Source organism: Pelobates fuscus, chromosome 5 (assembly GCF_036172605.1).
Source record: "Pelobates fuscus isolate aPelFus1 chromosome 5, aPelFus1.pri, whole genome shotgun sequence".
Classification (NCBI taxonomy): domain Eukaryota; kingdom Metazoa; phylum Chordata; class Amphibia; order Anura; family Pelobatidae; genus Pelobates; species Pelobates fuscus.
The window spans coordinates 13398814-13421369 of NC_086321.1; the positions used below are offsets into that span (position 1 = coordinate 13398814).

General features: G+C 41.1%; 1 protein-coding gene across 3 annotated transcripts in view; it reads left to right on the forward strand.

The window, feature by feature from the left end:
* The window catches only part of HOMER1 (homer scaffold protein 1), a 102812-nt gene extending 80617 nt beyond the window's left edge, over positions 1–22195 (forward strand). For all 3 annotated transcript variants that reach the window (XM_063453581.1, XM_063453582.1, XM_063453583.1), the window contains 4 exons: positions 1024–1180; positions 12914–13024; positions 16158–16238; positions 21254–22195. In XM_063453581.1, coding sequence (XP_063309651.1) covers positions 1024–1180; positions 12914–13024; positions 16158–16238; positions 21254–21442 — 538 coding nt within the window. In that variant the 3' untranslated portion in view covers positions 21443–22195. The remainder of the gene's footprint in view (positions 1–1023; positions 1181–12913; positions 13025–16157; positions 16239–21253) is intronic.
* Positions 22196–22556: the final 361 nt, after the last annotated feature.

Below are 22556 nucleotides of genomic sequence, written 5' to 3' on the forward strand. Positions count from 1 at the left end.
GTCTGAGGAGTTGTCCAGAACCGGTTCATAATGGCCTTTACCTGGTCCCAACCTGCATCGAAAAGTCACCACACATCGTTTGGGGTTAGAGGGGGTGTGAATCATGGCTGAAGTTTCCTCCTACCTTAGTAGACTTTTCTTTTTGTTAAGAGAGCCCTGTGATAGGCTTCTTCAGACATTTATTGGGTTTCCCTTTGGACCTGAACATGGAGCGTTTTAAAGTCCTCCACATCCGAACAATTTCTCTTGAGTCGCAGTTATGTGCATGTGGAGGACTTTAAAACGCTCCATGTTCAGGTCCAAAGGGAACCCCAATAAATGTCTGAAGAGAGCCTATCATATAATGAAAGCCAGCCTCCTGAACTTGGAGGAGCTGTGTGGATCGCGTGCATTGCGCACGTAGCGCTGCTCCCTGCCATGCTCACAATACTGTGCACGCTCGGGAACAATACAACTACAAGTAAAATAGAAATGAAAACAAAATGTGAGAAACTGAAAGGTCTGGTTGCAGGCACAGCATCATAGCGTCATAATCTCTGCATAATTGTGCAAGCTGTAGTGGTTATGGTGCTTGGAATGTTTGGCATCTAAAAGAGACTAATAGTAACTGACTTACATTGTCGTAAGGTAATTATTTAATTATTAATACCATGAATTTAATATCACTGATCATACCACATGTCTGCGTTTTTATAGACAGGACACAACTATACCCTAAGTAAAAAAAAAAAAAAAATGTTCAAAAAATGATTTGAAGGTGTTTGTATGAAAAGAAAAGAACTGTTCAGTTAAACCCATGGCCATTGATGATTACAGTTAGAAGGATGTGTAAACACTGCTGTCTCTTTAAACATTTTGTTTTATTACAAGTCATTTATACTACAAGAACAACAGAAAAAAATCTTTAAAAAAAAGCTGTATAAATATTAGGCAGAATATCTCAATATGAATGTATTCACCAAATTCCAGTATACTGAAATCCAGTGTTGTGTCTCACAATTTTTTCTTTTTCTTTTTTTTCAGTTCTGCAATAAACAAGCATTGGGAAGCAGAACTGGCCACACTCAAAGGAAATAATGCCAAGCTCACAGCCGCCTTGCTAGAGTCTACTGCCAACGTGAAACAATGGAAGCAGCAGCTAGCTGCGTATCAAGAGGAAGCAGAACGATTACACAAACGGGTGGGTGCCGCCATCTTGTGCCGGCCTGGAATCCCAGCGTCTGTGAGCAGCTGGTAACACGCAGCAGACAGTTTGAGCTGTATTCTGTTGGCAGTTCATGTGATTTACTGAGTACTTTATCTATTCGTAGTGAAGGGATGGGTCCGTCCGAAGAAACTAAAGATGAGCGTCCATGCTACGCTTTAGCCTAGTGGTTTCAATCATTGTGTCACAAGCCATGCTGTCTGCAAGTAATCTGAATGTTCCAGGTACACCGATCGGCCTAGACTGGGCCATGGTGGCAGCGAAATGAGTTAGGAGCATGGGGGGGTGCACTAGCAATGTGAGTCCCACTACCAGCTTAGCGCAATACTTGTCTTGTGGTTGGACGCAGAGTAAGCAAAGAAAGCGGCATTCAGAGTGTGCGGATTTATTTATCTAGAAAGTGATGGCTGAGTGAAAAATATATGAAATCAGAAAGCGTCCCACAGTAGCCATTAGTGCTGGTTTGGTCATGTATTGACTTTCATAGCTAAACATTGAGGCATTTTATTGATTACCCATAACGTGTGCCAGCAGCTGCACGACTGTAACGAGAACTGAATAAAAATGGAATTATTGTTTAAATTCTCTGCCAGGCGTTAGGAACATGCTTTAACCACCACATACTGCGATTATAGTCCACATTGAAACTCTACAAATGAAAAAAATCTCCATGTAATTTTTTTACACACCAGTAAATCTTCACTTTGGTGCAAATATTTATAGTCCATTCATCAGCTATTCTGTCTCGTTCTTCTTTAATTACGCTGTCCGTGGCGCAAAAAAACCCAAAACCTCAATAACCTCACTATTAACAAAAATCTCATTAGAATATTACATTATACTGGATATTTTACTGGTGTTTATTATCAGATATGAATTATTGGGCTTTGTTGTTTGGCCTTGTGTATAGGGACACGCTTATTGAGTCTCTTCCGTATTGTTAAAGCATGATTCACTATATAGGCAGAGTCCTAACTTCGTCAGACTCTGGCCCAGTCAGTTCACCCCAACACTCACCTCTTATTCCCAAAATATAACTGTGATGTCATTTGGACTTTACTTATAGCTGAATGCAGTTATTTACAGATTTCCTACATCCATGTCCTGAGAAGGGTTTGAGTGTTTCTCCTCACACCTACCCCGCTGTTAGTAACAGCAGATGGTATCTCTGGACATAAATAGCGAGCGTATAATCCGGACATAAATAGCGAGCGTATAATCCGGACATAAATATCGAGCGTATAATCCGGACATAAATAGCGAGCGTATAATCTTAGAACAAAGCAGAACATTTGTATGCAGATTTCTGTTCAGGATATGGATTAAAAAAAATATATCAATATGCACATATTAAATTTTTCATTTATTTATTAATTTTTTACAGAACAATTGGTGTGGGGTGGTAGTATAAAGTTATTTCAAGACATTCGTTATATTCTGTATCATATACTGGGTCTGCAGATATTGTTAAACAGCAGCCAGAGTGGCAGAGGTTGTCAGCTACCTGTCATTCCAACTGGAGTGCATCGCACAGAGATACCCAGATACATGTAAACACAGACACTTATATAGACATATACAAACAGAAACAGAGACACATATATAGACATATACACACAAATACATATATAGACATTTACACACAAATACTTATAAACACAGACACATATACAGACATATACACACAGAAACCTATAAACACAGACACTTATATAGACATATAGACACAGAAACACAGACACATATATAGACATATACACACAGAAACACAGATACTTATATAGACATATAGACACAGAAACACAGACACATATATAGACATATACATACAGAAACCTATAAACACAGACACTTATATAGACATATAGACACAGAGACACAGACACATATATAGACATACACACAGAAACCTATAAACACATACACTTATATAGACACAGAAACACAGACACATATATAGACATATACACACAGAAACCTATAAACACAAACACATATATAGACATATACACACAGAAACTTATAAACACAGACACATAAATACAAATATATACACACAGAAACTTATATAGACTTATACACATAGAAACACAGACACATATATAGACATATACACACAGATACATTTATAAACATATACACACAAATACTTATAAACACAGAGACAAAAATAGACATATACACACACAGAAACCTATAAACACAAACACATATATAGACATATACACACAAAAACGTATAAACACAGACACATATGTATACATATACACACAGAAACACAGACACATATATAGACATATACACACAGAAACTTATAAACACAGACACATAAATACATATATATACACACAGAAACACAGATACTTATATAGACTTATACACACAGAAACACAGACACATATATAGACATACACACAGATACATTTATAAACATATACACACAAATACTTATAAACACAGACACAAAAATAGACATATACACACAGAAACCTATAAACACAGACACATATATAGACATATACACACAGAAACCTATAAACACAGACACATATATAGACATATACACACAGAAACTTATAAACACAGACACATATATAGACATATACAGTGAGGGAAAAGATATTTGATCCCCTGCTGATTTTGAACGTTTGCCCACTGACAAAGAAACGATCAGTCTATATTTTAATGGTAGGTGTATTTTATCAGTGAGAGACAGAATCACAAAAAAAAATCCTGAAAAACGCATGTCACAAAAGTTATAAATTGATTTGCATGTCAATGAGTGAAAAAAGTATTTGATCCCCTATCAATCAGCAAGATTTCTGGCTCCCAGGTGTCTTTTACACAGGTAACGAGCTGAGATTAGGAGCACTCTCTTAAAGGGAGTGCTCCTAATCTCAGCTTGTTACCTGTATAAAAGACACCTGTCCACAGAAGCCATCAATCAATCAGATTCCAAACTCTCCACCATGGCCAAGACCAAAGAGCTGTCCAAGGATGTAAGGGTCAAGATTGTAGACCTACACAAGACTGAAATGGGCTACCATCGATAAGCAGCTTGGTGAGAAGGTTACAACAGTTGGTGTGATTATTCGCAAATGGAAGAAACACAAAATAACTGTCAGTCTCCCTCGGTCTGGTGCTCCATGCAAGATCACACCGCGTGGAGTTTCAATGATCATGAGAATGGTGAGGAATCAGCCCAGAACTAAACGGGAGGATGTTGTTAATGATCTCAAAGCAGCTGGGACCATAGTCACTAAGAAAACAATTGGTAACACATTACGCCATGAGTGACTGAAATCCTGCAGTGCCGCAAGGTTTTATCAGTGAGAGACAGAATCACAAAAAAAAATCCTGAAAAACGCATGTCACAAAAGTTATAAATTGATTTGCATGTCAATGAGTGAAAAAAGTATTTGATCCCCTATCAATCAGCAAGATTTCTGGCTCCCAGGTGTCTTTTACACAGGTAACGAGCTGAGATTAGGAGCACTCTCTTAAAGGGAGTGCTCCTAATCTCAGCTTGTTACCTGTATAAAAGACACCTGTCCACAGAAGCCATCAATCAATCAGATTCCAAACTCTCCACCATGGCCAAGACCAAAGAGCTGTCCAAGGATGTAAGGGTCAAGATTGTAGACCTACACAAGACTGAAATGGGCTAACATCGCCAAGCAGCTTGGTGAAAAGGTGACAACAGTTGGTGTGATTATTCGCAAATGGAAGAAACACAAAATAACTGTCAGTCTCCCTCGGTCTGGTGCTCCATGCAAGATCACACCGCGTGGAGTTTCAATGATCATGAGAATGGTGAGGAATCAGCCCAGAACTAAACGGGAGGATGTTGTTAATGATCTCAAAGCAGCTGGGACCATAGTCACTAAGAAAACAATTGGTAACACATTACGCCATGAGTGACTGAAATCCTGCAGTGCCGCAAGGTCCCCCTGCTCAAGAAAGCACATGCACAGGCCTGTCTGAAGTTTGCCAATAAAGATCTGAACGATTCAGAGGAGAACTGGGTGAAAGTGTTGTGGTCAGATGAGACCAAAATCATGCATCAACTCAACTCGCCGTGTTTGGAGGAGGAGGAATGCTGCCTATGACCCCAAGAACACCATCTCCACCGTCAAACATGGAGGTGGCAACATCAGGCTTTGGGGGTGTTTTTCTGCTAAGGGGACAGGACAGCTGCACCGCATCAAAGGGAGGATGTACCGTCAAATCTTGGGTGAAAACCTCATTCCCTCAGCCAGGGCATTGGAAATGGGTCGTGGATGGGTATTCCATCATGACAATGACCCAAAACACACAGCCAAGAACAAAAAGGAGTGGCTCAAGAAGAAGCACATTAAGGTCCTGGAGTGGCCTAGCCAGTCTCCAGACTTTAATCCAATAGAAAATCTGTGGAGGGAGCTAAAGGTTTGAGTTGCCAAACGTCAGCCTCGAAACCTTAATGACTTGGAGCGTGTGACTGTCACGCACATCGTGCGGCATTCCCACACATCAAGGGGAATGCCACCAAATACTTACCTGACTTGCAGGCACTCGCCGGGTCCGCTCATGACCGGGAGCGGACTGGGACTCGGCGGGCACATCTCGTTCTGGCGGCATTCCCACGTGGCAATGGGAATGCCGCCAATCACTCATCTCAAGCCTTTGACAGGAACTCCTCCTCCTCACACAGCGGCCGGGTCTGTAATCATTAGAGACACCGGCCGCTGCAAATTAGATCCTTTTAAGGGTTTGTGATTACCCATAGAGTGCCATTCCATTTGGAACGTGTGGGTGATGTCACACACACACGTTCACTATCACATGCTTCCCTGTAGCCAAGCAGGGAGGACCTTAGGCTATTTAAACCTTTTTTATCCATTTCTCTGTGCCCTGTCATGGTTTCCATTCTGGTTATCCGAGAGCGCATTTCTGGCATTGATTCTTGTGTATTTTGACCTTGGCTTTCCTTCTGACTATCCGATCTCTGTACTCCTTGACCTTTGGCTTGGCTCCTGACTATCCTGACTAGTGATGTCGCGAACATAAAATTTTCGGTTTGCGAACCGAGAACGCGAACTTCCGCAAATGTTCGCGAACCGGGCGAACCGCCATAGACTTCAATAGGCAGGCGAATTTTAAAACCCACAGGGACTCTTTCTGGCCACGATAGTGATTGAAGGGGGGGTGGGAGACCTACTCTCCTTCCCCCCCCGGCCCCCACCCCTGGGGTGGGGGCCATAATGATAATGAGGGGGGGGACCTACTGTCCTCCCCCCCTGGCCCCCACCCCCGGGGCGGTGGGTGGGGGCCATAAAGATAATGATGGGGGGACCTACTGTCCTCCCCCTCTCGGGCCCCCACCCCTGGGCGGCGGGTGGGGGCCATAATGATAATGAGGGGGGGACCTACTGTTCTCCCCCCCCCCGACCCCCACCCCTGTGCGGCGGGTGGGAGCCCTAAAAAAAAACAATAAGGGGGGGACCTACTGCCCCCCCCCCCCGGCCCCCACCCCTGAGCGGTGGGTGGGGGCCCTAAAAATAACAATAAGGGGGGACCTACTGTTCCCCCCGGCCCCCACCCCTGAGCAGTGGGTGGGGGCCCTAAAAATAACAATAAAGGGGGGACCTACTGTCCCCCCCGGCCCCCACCCCTGAGCGGCGGGTGGGGGCCCTAAATACAAATGGGGGGGACCCTAGTCACCCCCTCACCTCCCCCCTTAAAAAAATGTATCCCCCTACCTACCTCCCTCACCCTAAAAATAATGAGGGGGGTCCTTTAACTAAAAACCTGTAAAAAAAATTGAGATAAAAACTTACCATTCGATGTTTTCTTTCTTCTAAAATCTTATTTTTTCAGCCCCAAAAAAGGCCAAATAAAAAAACATAATAACCGACGCAATAAAAAAAAAAAATAACGAGCGCAAAAAAAAATTATCCATCTTCACCCATGGAGGGCTCCGTGCAGACTGAGCTCTGCAAGGCGGGGGAAGGCTTATAAAGCCTTGCCACGCCCTGCAATTAGGCTAAGAACACTCTGATTGGCTGGTTTAAGCTAATCAGAGTGCTCTGTCATTTTACACAGCGTGGGAAAATTCCAAAGAACTTTTCCACGCTGTGTAAAATGACACAGATCACTGTGATTGGATGGCTTGAAATCCATCCAATCACAGTGCTCTTTGTTATTTTACACAGGCTGCTCACTGTTTAATAGACATGCCCCTACTCGCGGTATTGTGAGTAGGGGCACAATTTACTAATACTAAGTAATTTTTACTTCGTATTAGTAAATGTGGCTGAAAGACCACAAAAAAAAATAGGGGGCGGACCGAACATCGCATATGTTCGCCGTTCGTGGCGAACGCGAACACGCTATGTTCGCCAGGAACTATTCGCCAGCGAACCGTTCGGGACATCACTAATCCTGACCTCTATATTCCTCGACCTTTGGCTTTCCGTGATTTCTGCGTTCTTGTCCATAGCTTGTCTTGTGGCTTTTCCTTTTTTACGTTAAATCCGGCCATTGTAGGGCTTTCTTTTATTTTTTACTTAAGTTCTGCGTGTTGGGCATTAGCTATTCCTGACAGTGACGAACTGAGCCTCGTCATGTGTTCTTGGAGGGGTCTGTTTGCCAGCCTTCTGCCTCTGGACTATGTGCAATGCAAAAAGGCTCATAAAAGACCTTGTTCGTGCCTTTTTGTTACTCTGTTCGGTAGATTGCATTCCCATCCTATTCTAACATTGTCCCGTTCGACTACCAAACAACTGCACGAACCAGAGACCACCCGGGAGCTTGTTAACGCCTATTAACACCTTGGAACGGTTCTCACTGCAGTGTTCTAGTTGTTCATCTGGGTGGCTGCAATTCCTATGGACAACCACGAGGTGGCAGTCATCTTGTTCGCATGAACAAGGGCAGCAGTGTTTGTGCATGAATCTCATGGAACTAAAATTGGACACAGAAACTCCCGAACACCACTGGACTTACATCATCGCCTGTGTTTGGTTCTATACAATTTAGATGGGTAATATGCTCCAGGGTAAGAACATTGACTATGTTCGGTAGTTTGTTCATTTTCCAAACTACCAAACTAGCCCGGCGCAAGCCCTGATTCTCTGGAACTGTTTTGGGCATGAGACCATGCGTGCGGTCAGTCAAAAATAAGACTTCAAGGAAATTCCTGAACCCCTGAACTGATCTGGGTGATTTTTGGATATGTTGGTCACCCAGATCAGGGCTAACAGGGGATGTTGTAGGGGTTTTGTGTATTTTAAGGTATTTTGGGGGGTATGTAAAAATGTGTGTTTTTGTGCCTGGAGATAATTGAGTTTAGTAAAGTGCTTGACTCAATTATCTCCTAGGCATAGAGGAAGGATTGACCTATTTTGTATGGGAGTGTCTGTCATGGTACCTGCTACTCAGACCTCATTCTCCTACAGCAATTTCGACACTTTGGACGCCGGCCGCGATAGCCCAGCCCCCTTTTATGACGCGGCGCTATGCCGCCGACGTCAATGACGTCACGACCCGCCGAAAATCTCAAACTAGGACGTTTTGGGGGCGTGGTCATCAATTAAAGAAGCAGGGTATAAAAGGTACTCACTTACAGTGAGTCATTGCCCTGTCGTGGTTTCAGCTTGTCTGTTCCCTCAGTGCGTTTATAGTGATTGTTTCTTCGGTTATTGACTTGGCTTGTATCCTGACTTTGCTTACCTCTCCTATCCTTGAACTCGGCTTGGCTTTCGCTTACCTGTCTTCTCGTTCCCTCGACCTCGGCTCGCCCCTGACCATTCTCTGTTCGCTTGACGTTAGTCCGGCCACTCTAAGGTCCGGTACACGTCATTATAGTTTTTAGTACTCTGCGTGTTGGATCCCTGTCTTGATCCTGACAGTGTCCTGGACCTGAGAGCCAATGTAAACGTGTATTTGTTTCTACTGTGGTTTACTGTCAGGTCCAGGGGGGAGTGCCCCTTGCATGGGGACTGTAATAAAAGGCCAGTTGTGGCTACCATTAAACTAAGATTTGCTTTACCCTTCATGAAGTCTAGGCTCATGTTTAGGGGATTGGAGAGCTATATTCACACTCTGGGGATTGCTATAATCACTATACTCCCTTGGATCATTACACTTGCACTTGTAAGAGCTGTTCCTGCTTTGCTCTCTGGACTAGGAGAGGTCTACCCACTAGAAGCTGGATCCTGGTCTTAGGTCCAGGGTGGGTGGAGGACAGCGAGACCCCCACCAAGCTGCGGCGTTTTCTTGGGTTTAGAATGGTTATGGTATTCCAGTGCAGTGCTTATGGTGCTCGCAGGAAGCAGCGATTGACGGAGGTACCCGGTTGCGGTGCCAGGCGGTCCGTCACAGAAAGGATCTGCAAAGAGGAGTGGGACAAAATCCCTCCTGAGATGTGTGCAAACCTGGTGGCCTACTACAAGAAACGTCTGACCTCTGTGATTGCCAAAAAGGGTTTTGCCACCAAGTACTAAGTTGAAGGGGTCAAATACCTATTACACGCATTGATATGCAAATCAATGTATTACTTTTTTGACATGCCTTTTTATGGATTTTTTTTGGTTATTCTGTTTCTCACTGTTAAAAAAATACACCTACCATTAAAAGTATAGACTGACCATTTCTTTGTCGGTGGGCAAACGTTCAAAATCAGCAGGGGATCAAATACTTCTTTCCCTCACTGTACACACAGGAACACAGGCACGTTTATAGACATATACACACAGATACTTATAAACACAGACACATATATAGACATATACACACAGATACTTATAAACACAGACACATATATAGACATATACACACAGATACTTATAAACACAGACACATATATAGACATATACACACAGATACTTATAAACACAGACACATATATAGACATATACACACAGATACTTATAAACACAGACACATATATAGACATATACACACAGACACATATCGCCAACTCTCCCCTAGTCTTCACTCATTTAAAACGTGCCTTAAAACCCATTTCTTTAGGAAAGTTTATGGCCACCCAGAGTAACCTCTACCTTACATACCTGTCTATTGGTCTCTCCTATAGGGCAGAACTTTACTCTCTCCTGCAGCTCTGCTTCACTCCCACCTTATTTGATTCATATTTCCTGTCCTGCTGTGTCTTACACCCCACCTCCTATAGATTGTAAGCTCGTTTGAGCAGGGTCCTCTACAACCTATCGTTCCTGTAAGTTTTCTTGTAATTGTCCAATTTATAGTTAAATCCCCCCCTCTCATAATATTGTAAAGCGCTACGGAATCTGTTGGCGCTATATAAATGGCAACAATAATATTATTAATAATAACATGATAGACATATACACACATAAACACAGACGCAAAAATAGACATATACACACAGATACATGTAAACAAAGACATATACAGACACATACACACAGAAACAAAGGCATGTATATAGACATATAGACAGATACATATAAACACAGACACATATTTAGATATATACACAGAGATAGCTCTAAACACAGGTACATATCTAGACATATACATACAGATACATATAAACACAACCACATATATAGATGCATACACACAGATACATATATAGACACATACACACAGATACATATCTAGACACATACACACAGATACATATATAGATACATACATGCAGATACATATCTAGACATATACACATAGATACATATAAACAAATATAGTCAAAGAAACACACATGCATACAGACACACTATAACACACACATGCACACACACACACACACTCATACAGACGTATTAAAGCTCCTGTCTGACTGCTTCTCTCCTTATTTGTTTGCTGGTCTAAGGGCTGGAGAGAGAGAGACCTTACATAGTTACATAGTTACATAGTTACATACGATAGTTACATAGTTACATAGTTACATACGATAGTTACATAGTTACATAGTTACATACGATAGTTACATACGATAGTTACATAGTTACATAGTTACATACGATAGTTACATAGTTACATAGTTACATACGATAGTTACATAGTTACATAGTTACATACGATAGTTACATAGTTACATAGTTACATAGTTACATACGATAGTTACATAGTTACATAGTTACATAGTTACATACGATAGTTACATAGTTACATAGTTACATACGATAGTTACATAGTTACATAGTTACATAGTTACAGAGTTACATAGTTACATACGATAGTTACATAGTTACATACGATAGTTACATAGTTACATAGTTACATACGATAGTTACATAGTTACATACGATAGTTACATAGTTACATACGATAGTTACATAGTTACATAGTTACATACGATAGTTACATAGTTACATACGATAGTTACATAGTTACATAGTTACATACGATAGTTACATAGTTACATAGTTACATACGATAGTTACATAGTTACATAGTTACAGAGTTACAGAGTTACATAGTTACATACGATAGTTACATAGTTACATAGTTACAGAGTTACAGAGTTACATAGTTACATACGATAGTTACATAGTTACATAGTTACATAGTTACATACGATAGTTACATAGTTACATACGATAGTTACATAGTTACATAGTTACATACGATAGTTACATACGATAGTTACATAGTTACATACGATAGTTACATAGTTACATAGTTACATACGATAGTTACATAGTTACAGAGTTACAGAGTTACAGAGTTACATAGTTACATACGATAGTTACATAGTTACATAGTTACAGAGTTACAGAGTTACATAGTTACATACGATAGTTACATAGTTACATAGTTACATAGTTACATACGATAGTTACATAGTTACATACGATAGTTACATAGTTACAGAGTTACATAGTTACATACGATAGTTACATAGTTACATAGTGAAAAGTTAAAACAGGTGGAAAATGGCGCTTTCAAAATCTTATTTCAAGGGCACACATACAGAATATATATATATATATAGCAGCACCTTTTAGGAGTGAATCCAAACACTTGCAAATTCAAAAGAGTAAAAATTAAAAAGACACAGCGCACTTTTCCATATTTTTACATAGTTACATAGTTACATAGGCTGAAAAGAGACTTGCGTCCATCATGTTCAGCCTTCCTCACATATGTTTTTTGCTGTTGATCCAAAAGAAGACAAAAAAAAACAGTTTGAAGCACTTCCAATTTTGAAACAAACTAGGAAAAAAAAATTCCGTCTTGACCCCAGAATGGCAGTCAGATTTATCCTTGGATCAAGCAGTTATTACCCCACATTGAAAGATTATATCCTTGAATATTCTGTTTTTGCGAGTATGCATCTAGTGGCTGTTTGAACATTGACTATTTGTGTACATACATCCCTGGTGCAGCTTACACAATAACCAGTCGCCCAGTATTAAATGTAATGTGAAGAATATGTCTGCGTTTTATAAATATAAATAAAGTGGAGTGAGTACAGTTCCCTCTAATGTGCCAGATGGGGTTTGGTTTTGCAGAGGCTCCCAGATGTAGTTTATTTTAGGAGATACGGCACTGTACACCCAGCATAGCCCTTCCTTTGAAAATGATAGAATTATGGTGAAAATATTGTATCGTGTATAAATAAATAATTCCGTAAGGAAGAAACAGATTCTGTAATTGACATTTTGCGAAAGCTGTCCTGCTCCAGTCTTGCACTCGCAGTCTTTATGAATAAGTCACTTTGATTTTGTTTCCTTACAGGTGAGTGAATTAGAATGTGTTAGCAGTCAAGCCAACGCCGTTCAAACACACAAAACGGAGCTAAATCAAACGATACAAGAATTAGAATCCACTTTGAAAAAGAAAGAAGAGGTAATTTATGTTTTGTCACTGCATATTTTATGAGCCTGGTTTGTTACGTGTGTGTTATCCACCTGGTTGGTATCATGAAATGATTACCGTACATTATTATTATTATTATTATTTTTACTTTCCTGTGGTTAAAGCGGCACTGTCATGCCGAACTTACCTTTCCCCAAAAGATTCCTCTTCTCTCCCTCTCTCAGGATCTGTTCTTCTTTTCTTCCTGTCTGCTCTAGTTTTCTTTAAAACATAAGACAAAGTAGGGACTATTTCTCTTATGGAGGTTTCCTACGCAGTGACCAGCGGAGGAGCAAAGTGTGCTTCGTTTCCGGTGGTCACAGCAATTTTCCCATGATCCTTTGCTTTCCTATCTGTTCCCGCGATGCTTCCTGTCACTTAGACAGGACGCCCGCAAAACTGCCGAATTGCGTTCTAACAGTTTCTTCATTCGTGTTAGGATGCAATTCGGGACTTTGTTCGGATCGGAATTTCATCAGAATGAATGAAACTCTGATCCTATTCATTGCTGTGGCTGCATCTTGCAGCCGCTTAGTAGATAACTCCCTAATTCCCACGGTATCAGGGAGCTATCTACTAAAAGGCTGAAAGACCTAAATTGGTCTTTCAGCCACATTTACTAATACTAAGTAAAAATGACTTAGTATTAGTAAATGATCTGCCCCTACTCGCTATACCGCGAGTAGGGGCATGTCTATTAAACAGTGAGCAACCTGTGGCTGCTCACTGTAAAAAGAAACAAAAAAAAACCATTACCCTAACCTACTGTCCTCCCCCGGCCCCCACCCCTGCGCGGCAGGTGGGGGCTCAATAAAAGAATAATGGGGGGGACCTACTGTTCTCCCCCCGGCCCCCACCCCTGAGCTGCAGGTGGGGGCCCTATAAAAGAATAATGGGGGGGGACCTACTGTCCTCCCCCCGGCCCCTACCCCTGCGCGGCGGGTGAGGGCTCAATAAAAGAATAATGGGGGGGACCTACTGTCCTCCCCCGGCCCCCACCCCTGAGCGGTGGGTGGGGGCCCTAGATAAGAATGGTGGGGAGGACCTACCAATCTCCCCCCCCCCGGCCCCCACCCCTGAGCGGTGGGTGGGGGTCCTAAATAAAAAGAGGGGAGGGGACCTACTGTCCTCCCCCCAGCCCCCACCCCTGCGCGGCGGGTGGGGGCTCAATAAAAGAATAATGGGGGGGGGACCTACTGTCCTCCCCCCGGCCCCCACCCCTGCGCGGCGGGTATAGCGAGTAAGGGCATTCGGGAGATTTTAATCTCCCTTGTGCTATTATGGGGGTCATATTGACCCCCATAGAGTGAGGGGGGCCTGGGGGGCTTATGAAGTGGTGGGGAGCTCTGCTCCCTGCCGCTTCTATTTTTACATATTACAAGGAGGGAGCTGCACGCCGGTAGCTCCCTCCTTGTAATAAACCGAACGAGCAAACAAACACTGATACACAGTGTTAGTTTGTTCATCTGATGTTTTCTATTCATTCATTCGTCTGTCTGATGAATGAATGAATAGATGAAATTCCCGTTCGCATGTCCAGGTGTTTCACTGGGCATGTGCGGGAATCTCACAGTCTGTCTAGTGTGGGCAGATGACGTGTCCCACAGGGACTTCACCTACACACACACAAAGATGGTGGCGCCCTGAATATAGATCGGGGCAGAAGATAATAAAAAAGAGGTCATCTGGGGGGCTTAGGGGCATTTGGGGGTGACTAGGGGGTCAATTGGATGTAGTGGAGGCGGGAGGGGGGGTTAAAAAAAAAACAACAGGATTCGGCATGACAGTGCCGCTTTAATTCCAGCATTCCCTCCCCGTTAGTTAGTAAATAGAAATCATTTGGTTATGTGATATTGTATCATTAAATTCTATTAATTAATTATTTAATAGGTTACACTATAACAGTCTGTAACTGTAAAAATAAATATCATGAATTAAAACTAATTAAAAAATGTAGCTTTAATCAAATGTTTATACCAAAGAAACAATGTTTCATTTTCCCCTAATTTCAGTGCAAAGCGCAATAAGCTCTTTACTGTGTTTAATTATTAATATTTCTGCTTAATAAATGAATGATTATTGTTATATCTAAGAAAATACAGTAACATGCAGGAGGACCTCCTCCGACTGTAATCACGAATACCGAAATCATTTCTTGCATGAGGACTACAGAGACTAGCGGACTTCTATAGGACTAGGGAGACGCCATAATAATCTTAACGGACACTGTAGTCACCAAAACAACTTTAGCTTTTTGAAGCAGTGTTGGTGCACACATCACGCCTCTGCAGTCTCACTGCTCAATTCTCTGCCATTTAGTAATTAAATCCCTTTTGTTTCTGTTTATCCAGCCCCAGTTACACCTCCCCTGGCTGTGACTGACTCGGCCTGCATGAAAACGAAATGGTTTAATTAACAAAAAAAAATTTTATTAAAAAAAAACAGCTTGAGAAACATACACGTTTCTCTATCCGTTTTGTAAATGTGGAGTTACTGATTAGCTTAAAGCGTCAGCTCACCTCTTTAAGCCAGTCAGCAGCACCCCTGCCCACCGCAGTCCAATGCGTCCATTTGAAGATTTCTAGAATGCGGATGTAGGAGGGGCAGAGTGATGCTGACGAGACTTTGCTGACAGACTTTGGGGTAACTCATTCAGGAATGTTTTAACCCCTAGAGGTAAGCCTGTGGTAGGTGAACTCCTGGCACCATAACAACTTAATTTTAATGTAGTTGTTATGTTTTTATGTTTCCTGGAGGATTGCTTTAATTGATTTTAATGGCACACAGGAGGCTGCTGCAGGCTCAAGCAGGCAATTAATAGAGCAAGGAATTAGAAATTCTAAATTAAACACAATGTGCGATGATGGAATTTAAACATTAGATCTATCTTTACAGCAAGTATTTAGGAAGACTGCAGGGGCATGATATGTACACCGAAACTACTTCATCATATTAAAGTTGTTTTAGTTCTTAGAGTGTCCCTTTAAACTTTAAATTAAAATAAGATCGTTTTAATCCAGGACTAAACATGCTGGGCCTTTTGGGTGTTTTTTTTGTTTTTATTTGGTGGCTTGAATAGTCTGATAATTATAATAATAATCTATTTTCACACTGTTTCTTTTAGGAAATAGAAAGATTGAAAGAAGAGATCGAACATGCAAAAGAATTGCAAGATCAGAGAGATTCTTTGAGCCAAAAATTACAGGTACTTGTTTTTCTGTTTGGATAGTTCCCCTGTTTCTACAAATAAAGAGGAAACGTGGAATCCTCCGTAAATAGAGCCTTTTCTGGTGGCTGAGGGCTTGGCCTTATAAAAGGTAGCTCTCCCACTTTTGTCAAGCGTAGGAAACAAATACGAACACAAACCAGACCCTCCTTTGTCTTGTTATAGATTTTGACTGTTTTGGAATTTGTAGTGAAATAATCAATGTAAGTATTTCAGAAAGATTTTACTATTACGAGGAATGCACACAGTGATAGTAAATCAACACTGATTCTCTGCTGAAAGATATTCAGGAGTCGCCGTTCAGATCACGTTCATGTTAAGGGAAAACGAGAAAGCTAATATCGGCCTCTGTTTAATAGACTTCAATAAGCTTTTCAAACGATCTCATGGTTTTGGAAAAATCTTTTAACATCAATTTTTAAGGATATATAAAAGGGTTACTCCAACGTTCATGACCGTTTCTTCTTTTGGAAGTGGTAATGGTAGAAGGAATCTGGCTTTGCAGTGTTTCAGTTTGAAAGTTATTTGTGTGCCGGTGGCGAGTTTCACACCCGGCACACATGATATTGGCAGCCTGGAATTCTTTGCCAAATGTCAGTTCTGTGCATATTTTAAGTCTGTCGTCAGAGCACTGCACTCTAGAAACAGATGTAATCTGATATCCACTTTGCAGTCTCCTCTCCTTCCCTGTGTGCAGCCTACTCGCCTACCGATCCCCTCCGTTCAGTTTGTTTTAGACTCTCTCCCCGCTCCCTTTTTCCCTCCCCTCGCTGGCTCAGAGCATGCCAATCGTTGGACAACATGTCGGCTGCCGCAATGTCAGCTGGATTCTAGGTAAGCAAAACATATTTTCAAACAATTTTCGAAGCGCTGGGGAAGGGGCTTCAACAGTGCATTCATCTTTGTTTTTTTAATTTATATGGGTTGGAGAAACCCTTTAAAAAATATCACATGTAAGAAAAAAATGTATATATCCAAAAATATCAAAGCATTCGAATATTAGTATATTTTTAATAATATGAAATCATTTTAAAAGTGTAATATGTAAAATATGAAATCAAATAACCACACGGTGTATAAACGCTTAAAAACCGGAAACAAAGTGTTAAATATCCGCAGTTACAGCAGCTCTTCCCCAAATTAACACAACAGTGACACAAAATTATACGGACAACTAAAATATGAAATCATCTGAAAAGCTTCTCCAAAAATATTAAATCAAGGCCATATTTACAACAATTCCTACTTAAAATGTTCATTTCCAATTCCCTAATTCCCAGCTCTGCACGTGTTCCAATGACAAGGGGGAGTAAAACGTCCTATTTTATTAATGGTTACTGTGTGTTCTGGTCAGGTTTCAGTCCATGGTGTCACATTCCAGGAGAACGTGGAACTTTGAAAATGCTTAGCTCGGCAGGAAATGACAGATCTGTGTCAGTATGCAGATTCAGAACTTCATCAAAGGAATTTAATAGAGAATGATAAGAGACTAATTGTAACGTTGATATAAACGACGATATTCCAGATGCAGTGAGCATGAACGGATACAAAAGAAACATTGATAAGCTTTAAATAATTCATCTAGGATAAAGTCCTGAAATGATATACAATAAAAAATGAGAAATGCTGGTATGGTAACTATTTATAAAGGCTCATCTCTCAAAAAAACAAAAAAGAAAGTTAAAGGGACACTATAGTCACCAGAACAACTACAGCTTATTGTATTCGTTATGGTGAGTAGAATCATTACCTTCAGGCTTTTTGCAGTAAACACTGTTTTCTGAGAAAATGCAGTGTTTACATTACAGCCTAGTGATAACATCACTGGCCACTCCTCAGATGGCTGCTATATGTGCTTCCTGGGGCAGTTCTGCACAGTGTGACTGACATTCAGTATCTCCTCCCTCTGCATGGAGACAGACACTGAACTTTCCTCATAGAGATTCATTGATTCAATTAATCTTGAGGAGATGCTGATTGGCCAGGGCTGTGTTTTACTTGTGCTGGCTCTGCCCCTGATCTGCCTCCTTGACAGTCTCAGCCAATCCGATGGGGAAGCACTGTGATTGGCTGAGATCACCACTTCTGATGGTGTCAGTCAAGCAGGCTGCAGCAGACTGAAATAAAGGCACTATTTTACTATATTTAGGGGGCAAGGTAGCTTATTTCAGCTACAGGTAAAAAATCTCTAATGAGAACTAGAGAGGTATTTTCTAAACCCGTATTTACTTATTAACCTTTAATAGGGAACACATGGGCTGTGTGATACAAAAGCACATGCAAACATACAAAAATTAAGTCCTGCGCGCAAACTCCCACTACTCCTGGGCGGCAGCAATGACCATAGTGCTGTCCAAATACATAGAACAAAAAAACCAAAAACCTATACGCACCATAACCACTGCATACATTATAGTGGTTATGGTGCAAAGAATCCTCAGAGACCATCCCCCTGTTGTGTCGCACTGTTTCCAAGTGGTCTGACAAAAAAGCCAGGGCTTCTGCTGCGATTCTCCTGTAAGAGAGTTTATTTATTAAAAATATGACAAAACTGATGGTACATAAGCCAGGTGGGTCTATCTAACGTGTGACGATACGTGTGTGAGTCTGGAATCTGCTGGTTCCTCCCTGCAAGAAATCTCAACGTGTACATGGTGAGAAATTTCTCTGAGGATAGAACGTTTTTTGGGACACTCGAACTTCTGTCAGAGCTCAGTTTGGGAACGGAAACCAAAAATGGGCAGAAATGACCCAATTAGGGCCCATCACACTGATAGGAGCATTTTCCTGCTGTTTGGTTCACAGATCACGTAATTAATAAAGGGAAGAACTGAAGACCAGTTAAAAGTCTAGATATATATTTTTTCACTATATAATATATATGTTTTAACTTCTCCTCCAGTTTTTACCTCTATAACTTTGAACATATAAGGCATTGTGCGTATCAGCTAGTCCATAATTTGGGGATATTTCGGTTCTAAATTCACCATAGATTGCTATGGTAGGTATTGATAGGGATGTGGCTGTGTGTTGATTCCTAGAGGTCAATAATCAGCAAGTGATGTGCAGCAGTGAGAAATGTATAGGCTGCTTGGGTTCTACTGTATCTATAGAAAGCACCAGCCCGAGCACGAGCATTATATATATCAAATATCTTACCAGGATAGACAGACAGACAGAAAATTGATTGTTTTAAAGAAAACAAATAAGGTTACAGTTTTCAAGTGTTTCTTTAGTGATGGACATGGCACATTGAGTTAGTTAATATAAGAATTCAACGGGAATTTCAAATTTAACGTCAAAATAACCAAACCTCAAAAATTCTCGAAGTCAGCTATGCGTCCATTTTGGCTACTCTTGACTTAAATTTCACTTTAAATTAATTGTGTATCCTCACTTTAGTAAATAATCCTGATAATCATATGTGACCAAACCCCCCAACATTTCTAGAGAGCTGTGTATATACGCTGTCGGTGTACAGATTCAATGTGACCAAACCCCCGAACATTTCTAGAGAGCTGTGTATATACACTGTCGGTGTACAGATACAATGTGACCAAACCCCCGGACATTTCTAGAGAGCTGTGTATATACGCTGTCGGTGTACAGATACAAAGTGACCAAACCCCCGAACATTTCTAGAGAGCTGTGTATATACGCTGTCGGTGTACAGATACAATGTGATCAAACCCCCGAACATTTCTAGAGAGCTGTGTATATACGCTGTCGGTGTACAGATACAATGTGACCAAACCCCCGAACATTTCTAGAGAGCTGTGTATATACGCTGTCCGTGTACAGATACAAAGTGACCAAACCCCCGAACATTTCTAGAGAGCTGTGTATATACGCTGTCGGTGTACAGATACAAAGTGACCAAACCCCCGAACATTTCTAGAGAGCTGTGTATATACGCAGTCGGTGTACAGATACAAAGTGACCAAACCCCCGAACATTTCTAGAGAGCTGTGTATATACGCTGTCGGTGTACAGATACAATGTGACCAAACCCCCGAACATTTCTAGAGAGCTGTGTATATACGCTGTCGGTGTACAGATACAAAGTGACCAAACCCCCAAACATTTCTAGAGAGCTGTGTATATACGCAGTCGGTGTACAGATACAATGTGACCAACCCCCGAACATTTCTAGAGAGCTGTGTATATACGCTGTCGGTGTACAGATACAATGTGACCAAACCCCCGAACATTTCTAGAGAGCTGTGTATATACGCTGTCGGTGTACAGATACAAAGTGACCAAACCCCCAAACATTTCTAGAGAGCTGTGTATATACGCAGTCGGTGTACAGATACAAAGTGACCAAACCCCCGAACATTTCTAGAGAGCTGTGTATATACGCTGTCGGTGTACAGATACAATGTGACCAAACCCCCGAACATTTCTAGAGAGCTGTGTATATACGCAGTCGGTGTACAGATACAAAGTGACCAAACCCCCGAACATTTCTAGAGAGCTGTGTATATACGCTGTCGGTGTACAGATACAATGTGACCAAACCCCCGAACATTTCTAGAGAGCTGTGTATATACGCTGTCGGTGTACAGATACAATGTGACCAAACCCCCGAACATTTCTAGAGAGCTGTGTATATACGCTGTCGGTGTACAGATACAAAGTGACCAAACCCCCGAACATTTCTAGAGAGCTGTGTATATACGCTGTCGGTGTACAGATACAATGTGACCAAACCCCCGAACATTTCTAGAGAGCTGTGTATATACGCAGTCGGTGTACAGATACAAAGTGACCAAACCCCCGAACATTTCTAGAGAGCTGTGTATATACGCTGTCGGTGTACAGATACAATGTGACCAAACCCCCGAACATTTCTAGAGAGCTGTGTATATACGCAGTCGGTGTACAGATACAATGTGACCAAACCCCCGAACATTTCTAGAGAGCTGTGTATATACACTGTCGGTGTACAGATACAAAGTATTAAACTAAACCACAGTTTGTTTTATTTGTAGGAGGTTGAAACGCATAACAAAGACCTTGAAGGGCAACTGACGGACTTAGAGCAACGCTTGGAGAAGAGTCAGAGTGAACAAGAAGCATTTCGCAATAACTTGAAGACACTTTTAGAAATTCTGGATGGGAAAATATTTGAACTCACTGAATTGCGAGACAGTCTGGCCAAGCTGTTAGAGTGCAGCTAGGGAGGGAAAGGGCTGCTTCTACCCACCCTCTTAAAGATGCACTGTCTCTCGTCACAGCACCATAGCGGGCTCTGTATCCGAGTTGCACAAAACAAGAACGGAAAAATCTCTTCCAGAGAGTCTATTTGAAAATTTCGTAGTTGACCGAGAGGTGAAATGGAGACTTATTTATGAAGCTAACAGAGGGGAAAATTAAAAAAACAGAAAAAAAAAAAAAACGTAATAAAACTTGAATTACAATTTACCTCCTATTCCCTTATTGGCCATAAATGAACTTTGAACGCATTCAGTGCCAGATAGTCGTTCGTGCTATCGCTGAATGTATACAGTTCGTAACAGTCATTTAGAGCAATCCTCCTCCGGTTTGCTAACAGGTGCAGTAGTTTTTGTTAGAAACAACATGTAGATTTTTTGTTTTTATTCTTATTTATAAGGTTTTTTGTTTTATTTTTTTTCCTTTGTTTTAACAAAATATCTTCTTGAAGTGTTTTGTGCAAAAACTTAGCGATGGGAGCCGCCCTTTGTATTTTTGTTATAATCTGAACATTTTCTCAGGATATTTTTGCACTGTTGAAAAAAAAAGAAAAAGTGCATTTCTAATTTTTCCTTGCCAGGCGTGAGAGAGAATGCATCTTTAACTGAAATTTGTTACCGTAATCCGAACCATTGTACACAGTTCTTCCTTTTTATACCGGAAGATTTATTGTAAGAAGCTCACTCTGGTATTTAATATAAATGTCCAGTTTCAGGTTATCTTCGATTTTTTTTTTCTTGCTTCCCTTGGATGCCAATCTCATTTCAGATGATCTCATTTTCTTATCCATTGCAAAGTCAACTCCCAAAGCGCTAATCCCTGCCAGACCGCGGTTGTTAAATTAGGACATACGACATAAGAGTATATAAGAGAGTTTATTATACAGACTTTTAACTGCATATAAGTATGTTTTGAAATGAATGCAAAAATGTTTACCTATGTATTTTGACAAGACATCATTTCCGAACGTCCAATGCATCTCAATGTAAGTAGTAAGCGATTGTAGGAATTTTGTCTGTTCTTAATAATATTTAATGGATATTCTGATATTGAAAAGTTATTACTTTGAACTGATCAAAC